This window comes from Pantherophis guttatus, chromosome 4, assembly GCF_059756535.1.
Source record: "Pantherophis guttatus breed Tessera chromosome 4, ASM5975653v1, whole genome shotgun sequence".
NCBI classification, from domain to species: Eukaryota; Metazoa; Chordata; class Lepidosauria; order Squamata; family Colubridae; genus Pantherophis; species Pantherophis guttatus.
The window spans coordinates 130,233,560-130,245,734 of NC_142066.1; the positions used below are offsets into that span (position 1 = coordinate 130,233,560).

General features: G+C 37.8%; 1 protein-coding gene across 12 annotated transcripts in view; it reads left to right on the plus strand.

The window, feature by feature from the left end:
* The first annotated feature begins 875 nt into the window (after positions 1–875).
* The window catches only part of CDK6 (cyclin dependent kinase 6), a 116,586-nt gene continuing 105,286 nt past the window's right edge, over positions 876–12,175 (plus strand). For 4 of the 12 annotated variants that reach the window (XR_015734055.1, XR_004588547.3, XR_004588546.3 and 1 more), the window contains exons 1-2: positions 876–1,869; positions 8,839–9,311. Coding sequence is in view for 5 of the 12 variants with exons in the window: in XM_087892775.1 (XP_087748901.1) it covers positions 9,079–9,311 (233 nt within the window). In the remaining 7 variants the exon portion in view is untranslated. Of the gene's footprint in view, positions 2,161–2,561; positions 2,977–8,838; positions 9,312–12,175 lie in introns of those variants that run through there. The other 8 variants (XR_015734057.1, XR_015734059.1, XM_034402154.3 and 5 more) reach the window with 5 other exon arrangements.

The following is a 12,175-nucleotide window of genomic DNA, read 5'->3' on the forward strand; positions in this document are numbered from 1 at the left end:
GAAAACCAAGGTTAAGGATACATACCCACCATGCTACACTCCAATATGGTATTAATAGTACCGTACCCCTACTTGCATTAATGTTCCTAGAACAGATTAAACCGATAATTGATCAACTATCAGTAAATACAGTACTGCAAAGCAGAATAGAAACAGAACAAAACTAATACTGTAAAAATACTTTCTGGGGAGAGTTCTTGGGTCCAACGTGGTTTATTCTAAGTATGGCAATATAATTTGATTTTAATCTCAATAGGAATATGAGCGTTCCACAGTTTGCAATTGTAGAATTATTTTCAATTGGATTTATAGGATATAGTCTAGGAGAGATTTCATCCTCTTAGACTACATTAATGCATACCTTAATGCCATATGGTATCATTTCAAATATTATAAAGAATGTTAATTTTTTAAAAGGCGTATTATTTTTTAAATAATGTTTTCCTACTATGTTTTTCCTATCCTCCATTCTGCATCCTAGCAACTTTGCTGATAGAGGCTATTTATGGATGTTTTTCTTTAATCAGCCTCATGGATATGTTATTTAGCCGGTCTCAATTGCAATATGCAAGAGAGCCCTGGAGGCTCATTTGTGGGGTAGATTATGTGTTTTGTTAAAACAAATTAAATACCATTCCTAAATCTAATGCGGATGAAAGGACTGAAAAACTCCTGCCTAAGGCTACCCAACGCGGGATGAGATTTGCACAAGAAAGTCGGATTAAAGCTATCCCGCGACTATATTATTCTTATTCATAGGCGTCATGATCAAGACGTTCGTTTCCATCATTACAGTTTTTGCTTGAAATTTATACAGCGCCGAGCACGGAAGCCTCGCAGGAGAGCGCTGTGATGCAGGCGGCGCTCCTCCCCACGTTGGGTTGTCCTTCCCGCGCCTCGCCGAGCACCCTGCGTTGCTCCTCCGGCCTCCGGGCGCCTGTTCCTTGCGCTGTGCTCGCCGATGCGACCCTTGCGGTATGCGGCTGCTTTTGGCAGAGAGCTCATGAAGGATTTCATTGAGTGTGAAGACAGAGAGCAGAGACAGAAAAGAGAAGAAGGCGGCCGCTGCCTTTGTAGTCTGGCTGGAATGCGGAAATGTTGAAGCACTATGTCAAACTTTTTTGAAACGGGGTCAAATCACATTCAGCCAGCGTGGGAAACCAAGGGGAGAAAAAAGTAGAAGCGAGGTGGGGGGAAACTCTTTTGCTCCTGCTGCTGGTCTCAAACCGAGCTCAGGAACCGAGGAGAGAGAGAGAAACTGGGACTGCGCGGAGAGGCGGCGGCGGCGGCGGCGTGCAGAGCTAACGCGGAGCCTTGCATTCGGGAGACTGTTCGTTGCAAGGCTTTGATCAGCCCCAGAAAATTTAGCAGCGCCTCTTTCACTTTTTCCTCAAAGAGGGGGAGGGGATCCTCAGCGCTTTAAGGTGTAGTCTGCCCTCCCGGCTGGCAGGAAGATGCGAATGCGGGGCAGCGATAGAGCTTCGGAGTTGCTGCTGCCACTACCTGTGTGGCCCCAGTCGCGGCTGCTGGGCTCCGCTCGTGGAAGCTCACCCTCCCCTGTCATCATGTGAACGCTTCGAATCCGGATCGATTCTGCTGAGTGTCTCATTGTCACGGGAAGCGGAATTTTTAAAAATATCTATCTATCTATCTATCTATCTATCTATCTATCTATCTATCTATCTATCTCTATCTATCTTAGAAAAGACGCTCTCCATTGTTTTTCCTGCCTCACCAGGTCTTTGCTTTTCATCTTTCTCTCTCTCTCTTTTTTTTTAAAAAAACTATTTTTTAACTCCTGTCTTGCTGGAGACCACTTAAGTGGTAACTTCCTCGGAAGAAGCCGAAGCTGCGCCTGAGCAATTCCAGGTACTTCTGAAAGTGCCCATGTGCTCTTAACAGATCAGTAGCTTAACGCTTCATTAATTTCCAGAGGTGGGTGGCTGGAATGGGGCTTTCGAGATAAAAAGTGGGGGGGGGGGACTGAAAAGTATTGTTCTAGTTTCCCACCCTCCCTCCTCTCCACGTTACTTGCATGCTGCATAGGGGAGCGCTTTGGGGTGGTCCTTGTGCGATCGGCGCAGCTTCTACAGAGAACCACGTTCCGTGTCCGCGTGGGATTTTCATGGACATGCTTGAGCCGTCTCAGCCGTGGCCAAAGTAAGAAACGGTGGGGAAGTGTTGCTGCGCAAAACGCTTACTTCATTTATTTTCTATTTTAGGAGGCTGCAGAAGGATATTAAGAGAAAAGGGAAGGGGTTCATCCGTCCTAGCCTTGCTGTTACCGACAGTCTAGTAGCACATGTAGTGCATCAAGTTGATGCATGATTTATTCACGTAACTTCTGCATGGCAAACAGTTGAACGTAATTTCTTGGAGTGGGAATTCTAACCCTAATCCTTGATAAACACCCCCCCCCTTTTCGCCCCCTAGGATGTATATTTTTATTGAAACGATAATTGCCCGTCGCCAGCAGCCACGAGCGCTCCGCATGGAGCTCCCGCATACAATCATTCCCGGGCTGCGTGCGTGGCCGTCTCCGACAGTAAAAAACGTTGCCTGAGCCCCCGCCCCTTGACGACCTCCCACATGGAGCCCAGATTCCCATCTTCCAACCTCGCACATCAGAGGCCGCCTGGACAGTGGGGGGCGACTTCCATCCCAGAGGCACTCGGCGCCTCCGCCGTCTCGTTGGTCATTCTTATTTTCTATTGGCTACTGAACCTTTAGGGAAGGGTCTATTTCTTGGGGGGGGGGTGCTTGGAATGTTCTTTTCCTGCAGTTGCAACTTGTAGTTAACTTTGGGTGGTTGTCTTTCATTTCTAACAGGAGGTTGTAGAATTGTCAAGTTTCTTTTCAAGCAGATTTTAATAATAGAGTAGCCTTGTAGAAATTATATTGGGCTAGTCAATTAGGTTTGGGGACATCTTCTGAAACACCTACAGAAGCAACTTTGAATGTTATGGTGGGAGAAAGGTGGGATCAAAATATTTTTTATAAAAGTAATTATAATGTTATGGCCAAAAGGATAACAACTTTTTAGCATGTAACAGTGCCTGCCCCTCATTCCAAAAACTATCCTTGAGCTTCAAAGCTGCTTTTCCCACTTTGGGGCCCTCTGTTTTAGCAGCACAATCTGCAGAATTTGTACTCAAAATTCCTTTAGGCATGCTAAAGTTCCCATCTTTAATTTCTGGTTTGTCCAGTTAGGACTGGCAACAATGCCTTCCAAAAGCCACAGAGAATCACTGCTGCTCTTTGTAGATTAGCTTTCTCCTATTTGGTACCAGGACAGAATTGCTAACTGAGTAAGAGAAATTGTGAAAATTAGAAGAGGAACTCATATTTATGCTTTAAATAGTTAAAATAAATGATCATATTAAACAGGTAAAGTAAATATCACATTTATTGCATAGTTAGCTATTATTTCTGGATTTGAAGAAAATTATCAGTTGTGGGTGATTTGTTTTTTGTTGAAATTGAAACTGAGGAAGGAAAAGTTACACTTATTTGCCTTCTTGCCCTCCTCGTGTTAACTTTTTTTTAAAATCCAACCTAGAATTGTTGTCTGGTTGACTCTAAGAAGTAAAATACTGTTCATATAAAATGATAAAGTATCTGTATCTTTACATGTGTTGGCTGGAAATGATGGATCCTGTAATCCAGTATATTTGGAAAATGTGAAGTGGCTGAATGGTGATGTGATTTTGTATTATGCACAAGTTGGATGGATTTTATATAAAGTGAAGGGTTCAAATGCTGCTGTCTGTCATGCCTATGGAAATTCTTTATCATCCAGGTCATGGTTGTCCCAGAGGTGCTTTTCCAAAAGGCAACTGGACTGGTACCTTGCCCTGTTACCTTTTGGAAAAGCACCTTTGGGTGCCATCTTTCATGTTCTTCTGTGTAACAGGCAGAAATAGAAACCAGAATGCAGTGCAACTCTAGATTTGTTTTATTGTATGTAAATTTAGAATTGGTTTAAAGCAAATGCTTATTTGTTAACAAATCAGGGTTAGAACTTTGTGAAAATTCTGAATGTTTATATCTGGTGCAGAAAAAATGGCTATTTTGGACAGTTATGGACTTTATTTCTTCCCAATTCCACTATTGTTAGTGGGATTCAAATTTCATACATCCTTTGATTTAGTATATTTATGGATATTATACATAATTAAGAATTATATAGCTAAGAAAGTAAGGGTATAACTTTTCCTGAACAACTGTGTTGAGAGAAAGCATTTTAATTGAAACACAAAATCTTCAGGCACTAACACCCAGACACTTTGCTGGCAATAGCAAGAAAAGTCTTTATAAAATTATATCCGAGTTCCTTATTTGGGAACTTTCCCTTACCCAACAATTTGCACATTCTAAAACATCACAGGTAGCAAATTTAAGGGGATAAACCCCAAAACATTTAAAACCATTTGAAAGACCAGTGAAGCAAAATATTTTTGAATAACCTTCCCAAAAGTAAATGAAGAACAGGCTACTCTAGAACCTAGGAAAGAAAATGTGGCAGTTTACAATTGCTGCTGCAGAAAATCCCTATATTGTGTTTCTATCAATGTGAACTTTCTAGTGATAGGAAATATAGAACTTCTTGAAACTGATCTTTAAGCAGATTCACTTTGGGGGACGTGATCTTTCAAATATGGCCCCAATTCATTTAGGAATGTGTAGGTACAGATCAGCATCTTGAATTATGTCCAGAAACAAATTGACGCCAGTTACGGTTTATGCAGCTGATTGTTAGGGCAGCTCTAGATAAAGCTATATCTAGCTATATTGATATAACCTATATATAGGTTATATCAACCTATATGAAAGGGGTTAATTCATGAAACACTATGGCCAACATTACAGTAAATCTTCTGAACCATTTGCAGATATTTTAGTTGTAACCAGGTTTCTTGCTTATTCGGTTTTTTATTCATATTTTCTTTTATTGTATGAGCAGAAAAAACTTGATAGTTGCCTTTTATCTGTGGTATTTCATGTATTACTCAAGCCATTGTCTTTCTTGCCAATGAATTGTTGCAACATTGGGCATAACACTATCAGACGTTGAGACTACTGGTCTTATCATACTATAAAATAGTGCAAAGACATGATGTAGCTTTTTTTCTGGAGATAGTAGTTATCCTTACCACAAATCAAAATGATTGCAAGATGAAAATGTGTGAATTGCCAACAGGCAACTATTATGCTGATAGCTCATAGTTTATGTATTTCTAATTTTCTTGTGCATTTATATTATTTTTCCAATTCTTAAGGTATTTCCCAGTTCCTTATTTTGAAACTTTTTGCAATACTATAATGAATCAATAACTATTGGATCATGAAAGACTGCTGCATACCATAAAAAATGAACAAAAGGTTGCTGCAGATTTATTAAAAGAAGATACGGGGCTTTTACTGATCCTATAAACATAGAATATTGTTTTACACATATGACTCCCTTCAAGTTCATTGATGCACACTACTGTAGGTGTATACTCAGAAATAAGTTGCACCATGTTAACCTGCTGAAGAGAAGGGGCGCAATGGCTCAGAGGTTAAAGAAGCTGATCTTTTCAGCTGAAAGTCTGACAGCCAGAGTACTATCTGACCAGGTGAAGTCCCAGCTCCTGCCCACCTACCAGTTTGAAAGCATGTAAATACAAGTAGATAAATAGGTACCACTTTGGTGGGATGGCAACAGTGTTCTGTGCACCTTGGCATACAGTCAAGCTGGATACATGACCAGAGAAATGTCTTTGGGCAACACTGGCTCCCTCAGATAAGAAATGGACCACTGCCCCCTAGACTAGATAGGGAAAACCTTTACCTTTTACCTGCTTAAGACAATTTTTTTTGCCAGTAAATGCAGAAGGGAAACCAGTTTTTCTGATAGTACTACTGAAAGTAGTAAGATTTCTTGCCATTTTATAAGCAAGAAACACAAAACTTCAAAAATTCTGCAAATGTGGGAATCCTGCAAGATGGAGTTTTGCTTATTTTGGGTGACATTACCTGCCCGCTATTGTTCTTGGATAGCATCTTCTTTCTTCAGTGGTCATTTAGAGAATAGTATTATTCATACTCTTCAATTGCTCAATAAATTTTCACTAGTGGAGTTCTGACAAACAGAGGTGCCTAAGTATTATGAGTACTAAAAACTCATATTGCAGTGTAGGAAAACAGACACAAAGCCTGAAAAAAAGAGAAAACTTCATAATTATTGAGTAAAATATTAGAGGTCTTTAATGTTGAAAAAGGAAGGAAAGCTTAGGAAAATGCATGGACAGGAGGGAAAATTCAATGGAAGGCTGTGAAAAGTATGGAAAGCGACAGGAAAACTACGCTATAGCAGAAATAACAAGGTTGGGATAATTAGGGAAATAAGAAAGAGAATATAGTGGGAAAAGATCTTTTAAGAAAAATCATAGTATAGTAATCACCAAAAGGCCAGCCTTGTACAATTTAGCATATTCTAGTGTATTGAACTAATGATGTCTTCCTAGCCAATCATCTTCATTGATTAGAAATTCTGAGATTAATTCACAGGTACAGACAATAGAGCTTCATGAAAAATTTGTAGTAAGTTAGCACAAATAGAGCATCTTTCTTAAGGCATTATACCATCCACACCTTTTAAAAAGCTTGTATGGCTACTTTGAGATCAGTCTTCTCCTTGAATACATATGCATGCCCAGTTTCTTTTCTTCACCATTAATCCCAGGAAATGTATTTTCAGATGGAGAGGATTTTTAACCATCTGCACAAACTTTGTAAAGAACATGAGTGCTTTAATAAAATGTACTTAGTCCACAGCGACCCACATTGCAAATAAGTTTTTGGTTTACACAGCCACAATGGCAGAAGCAGAGAATTAAGTAGGATGATGAGAAAAGGAGATGCAATAATAGAAAATATCTTTGAGATAGCTAAGCAGAATTCTAAAGTTTGGAGTACAAATTCAATTATTCTGTTGTTAATAAACTCAGCTACACCACACTCATATGAAATATAGACCTGGTTCATGCTCAAACATATGTTTGATTTAATACTTTGTTTGAGGCAGGCATAGTTTTTTCTTCAAGAAATGTGTAGTTTAAAAATTGTGGTTTACTGTTATATGAATGTACCCATTGTCTTTTCTATAGTTTACTGAATTTGTTTCCATCTTTTATCTGTAAAATACTAGCAATTACCTTAATAATCTTGAAGTTATGTTAAAGGAATCTGTTTTTTTCACAATTACTGATTTTTGGCATTTACTTACAGCAAAGTTAAAAGAGTTTTTGATTCTTAGTGATGCTTTGGTTGCTCATTAGGGATAATACAGAGAAGTTGGTGATCTGTATATAGACAGGTTTTGTAGCCCTTGTCACTCCTTATTACTTGAAGGTTGAATTTGCTGTAGCCAGTCATAATTTATCACTGATTGTAGATGACAACTATGGATATAAAGCTTACTTCTCTCAACCATGCATTGATTTTTCATTGTTGAATCATTCCCACATTGTCTTGTGAATTCTTCACATACTGGATCTTTTACGTGTCTATCTAGGAAAAGATTAGACTTATAAATATTATGGAGTTTGGATTTGATAAATTATAACATTTGTGCTTTGATTAAAAATTAACTATTATTTTTACCTATTTTACTGGTATTTACTAGATGTGAAAAAAGCACTTTTATGCTTGGTAATGTCAGTGGGACACATCTTACACATAGAAAGCATTCAACATCATTGTGCTTAGTGAGATTAACCTTGCCTTAAGATGTGGGAATCTTCTATCACCCTTTGGATGAATCCATATCTGTGTCTCTCTGTTTTTCTAAAGTAGCAGATGTCTCTTTGGACATATAAAAGAATCAGGACACTTTAAAATCCAAATATGATCAATTTTAGAAGTAATGAAAAATGCATTTCATCTACATCTTGGCTTTGTCTTGCACATTGCTAACTGTGCAGATCGAAACTGAAAAGTCTTCAGCTTTTATCCAAGTCCATTTTTTTCCTTATTTTCCCTGGCTTCAGTTTTGCTTATCTGGCTGTTGCTGTCAATTCCATAGCAGCTCTCCATTTATATTACTGATTTTCTCCCAGTTGAACTCCCTCTAGATACTCGAACTTGATTCCCAGAATTCTCAGCAACAGCAAAATTCTCAGAAAAGCAGTTCTTTGGTGAGAAATTTTAGAAGTTGAAGTTTGTAAATCTGAAGGGCATCTCAATGGATTATATTCTGACCTTGAAGATGGCTTGGAAATTTTAGCTAATAGAAATAGAATCTTTCAATTGTAAAAGATTGATTACTAGTATATTTTTGAGACTCAACTCAGTAACTGTAGTCTTGACCTACAGAGTTCAGGATGTATAGATTGTCACCTGTTCAGTGAAGAAGTTCATATAAAGAGTTGTGTTGTATTGGAACTTGTTTGGGTTAATTGTGTATCCGGTTACAACTTGATAATGTAAACATAACTGGTCAAAACTATCCTTGGTTTAGTGTAGTAGGTAATTCCAACCATTATCTCTTAGACCAACTTTTGTTGAGAAAATAAAATGAGCACTCTGAAGGAAGACAAAATTAGTAATATAGGGATTGGGATATTAATGCTAATAATGGGGATGTAGTCTGGTAATGCATTCTAAGTAGTGATATTAATGCTGTTATATTATTAAGTAAATGAACAGTTGAAAAATAAATGAAAAGATATTCTGTGATGGAGAAATAATATATTCTCTCTCTCTTTCTCTCTCACTCTCTCTTTCTCTCTCTCTCTCTCTCTCTCTCTCTCTCTCTCTCTCTCTCTCTTTCTCACACACACTTTGGTTTTATAGATTGAATTGGGTTTACACAGACATTTATTCCAAAGACCATTGACCATCTAAGTAATAGGGCAACCACGGTTTATTACTACAGTTCTTGAATGTTACGTCCTGTTGACTGGCCCATCTGTAATTGTTCTGGATACTTGTTGAAGTAGCAGAAAGCGCATTTTGGCAGCTGGAATCCAGGTCAACAGATTCAACAGTTGGAACATCAGGCAACAATTTGTGAAGAAGGAAAGCCGTGAAGTCATGGATAAGGACAACATGAGCCTAGCTGACCAGCAGTATGAATGTGTGGCGGAAATTGGTGAAGGAGCCTATGGGAAAGTGTTCAAGGCTCGAGACTTGAAGAATGGAGGGCGCTTTGTAGCACTGAAGAGGGTGCGGGTGCAGACCAGCGAGGAAGGGATGCCACTTTCCACTATACGCGAGGTGGCAGTCTTGAAGCATCTGGAAACATTTGAGCATCCCAACGTGGTCAGGTGAGGAAGTGGGGCAGAGAATGTAATCAACTATGTTTGAGATTAGTTTTGTAGATTGAATGAGAATTTTAAGCAAAGGCATTTGGATAATCTGAGCATTAGAGCAGATATATTGGAATAGTTTGTTTAAGAGAATATATTGCCAGCCTAACCCATCTGTGCTTGAGATTTGCCTCCTACGCATTCAAACATCCATCTCCAGAGGCATAGGTGTGTGACTTAAGTATTTGAGTGGATGGGCATGGTGCCACATGTATGCATTGATTTCTGGAACACAAAAAGGAAAAACAAAAAGAGTGTATTTTGTACTGGGAATTAGTTGTGCCTAAGTCAATATATATATATATATATATATATATATATATATATATATATATATATATATAAATAATTATTAAATATTGCCATTAAGGTAATGCTCATTCCATATGGTATCCAAGTTAATTTTGAAATTAGAACTTAGTTTAGAATATGTAGTCCTTTTAAACAATTCAAGAATATATTACAGAATATATTAAAATTGCATGTAAAATAGAAATTCAAAATGGGTAAATGTCTGTGGAGATTCTCAGCAATCCAGGTCATGGTTGTCTCAAATGTGCTTTTTCCAAAGGCAACTGGACTGTTTTTCCCTGAGGAAGAAGCTGTTTTGCTTCTCATCCAAGATCTATTCTAACTGAATGATGGGAGGGATGGAAAGATTGGTTATGGCAGGATGGTTGGGAGTGGGGTGGAAAGATCATATTCCTTTACAGTCATCTGGTCAATAACATTCTCTCTGAGATTTGTTGAGGCCACTTGGGAATTTATCTGTGCCCTCAGGGTCACCTGAATCGGAATGCAAGTGGTGTGGAATCTTCTTGGAGCTGCTGAAAGGACTGTCTTGTCCTTGGTGGTGTTGTATTCCTCCCCCTCTGTTGAGGGAGGGCTGTTCAGTTCTAACATATATGTCCTCTTTTACCCCTCTTTCAAACCAATGGTCTATCCAAAATGTGGATTTTACTCTCTTTAAAAGAATGACCTTTGTCTTTCAAATGCAGATGGATCCTCAATCTTGTCCTAATTGGTTTGTTCTCCTATGTTGTGCCATGTGTCTGTGAAGTGGTTGTTTTGTTTCTCCAATGTACAGATCTGCACTTATCTCATTACATTGTACAGGTAGTCCTCAACTTAACAACAGTTCATTTAGTGACCATTCAGAATAACAATAGCACTGAAAAAAATGACTTACAGTAATTTTTCACACTTATGACTGTTGCAGGTGATCAAAATTCAGGTGCTTGACAACTAACTCATATTTATGACGGATGCACTTATTTGGAGTCATGCAATCATCTTTTGCGACTTTTGTGACAAGCAAAGTGAATGGGGAAGCCAGATTCATTTAACAACCAAGTTGCTAACTTAACAACTGCAGTGATTCATTTAACAACAGTGGCAAGTAAGGTCATAAAATGGGGCAAAATTCACTTAATAAACATCTCAGCAATAGAAATTTTGGGGTCAATTATGGTCATAAGTCAAAGACTACCTGTATTGCATATGTCATACTGCTCAGTTTGTATCTGGGTGTTTTATGCATGGCATAACATCAGAGAACAAGAATAAACTAAGGCAGAAGCTTATCTACTCCAAGGATTAAATACTTTGCCTACTTGGTTAGAAGTAAGCCATTCTGAATTCAACAAAATGTAATTTCCGTTGAAGATTGTAGCCTTGGTTACATTTATATATATTACATCTCAGGTCACATGGATGCTTAATTTTTTGACAGCAATTCCTGACCTAATTTTTTATAGGTTTGAAAATATGATTTGGAATATAATTTAAAAAATAGAGGAAAGAGTTGGTATTCCCATCTATGATGGTTTTTCTTTTTGTAAGTTTTATATTTTATAAATAGTCCAGAAATAATACAAGGCCGTTCATCAGTAACAGAATATTCCTTTCGGTTCATGTCTATGATTTATGTGATGTTCTGGCTGATAATGATAGTCGTAGGGGAAGATTCATTTGCAATTTTCATGGGTGGAATCCCACTAATTCTAATCATACTGTTTCTTTAGATGAGTAATATGTCTGATATGTAATAATATGAGGTTCAAATGTACATGGTGACTAATTATTAAAAAATGCTTATTCATAACAGGTATTATGATGGAATTTGAAAGAAGCTAGATTAGAACTTTCAGTGAAATTTTCCAAAGAATTTTTGCAAGTTTATAAACAAGTAATAAATCTTCATATTTGGAACCTACTAAAATAAATTTTTTGCAATGCTATATCAACCTATTTTAGATATCTTGTTTATGCATTAATATAGTATTTCTATACCTTTCAACATAATGTGTTTAGAGAGCCTTATGTTTTGCTTTTCTAGATGTAACAGTGAATCTATCTTATGTGTAAACAGTAGGTTTTATAAAATTGTGTATTGAGCATTTATAATATATCTGAAAGATAATTAACTTAGTCTATTAGATGGGGCTGCTGATTGAAGTCTGTTTCAATAGAATTCAAGGCTAGTTAGGATCTGTTAATTTTTACTCATTGAGTGCACTTTCTGAAAGAATTTGTAAGCTTTGTCAACCTTCCCCAAACTGGTGACCTTGAGGGGTATTGTACTGCAACTTCCATTATCCCCAGACAATGTGACCAATAGCTGTGCTGATACAGATGATGAGAATCGTGCTTTCCCATTTGGAGGGTACCAGGGTGGAGAAAAGTGATCTACGTAGAAAAACCATATAGTTTAAGCCAACTACAATCTCCTTACTATGCTGGTTATTTATGTAGGTAGCTGTTTTGTTCTAAAATCCATGGAATTTGTAATAGTTTCTCATCTGGAAACTGTAACATTCATA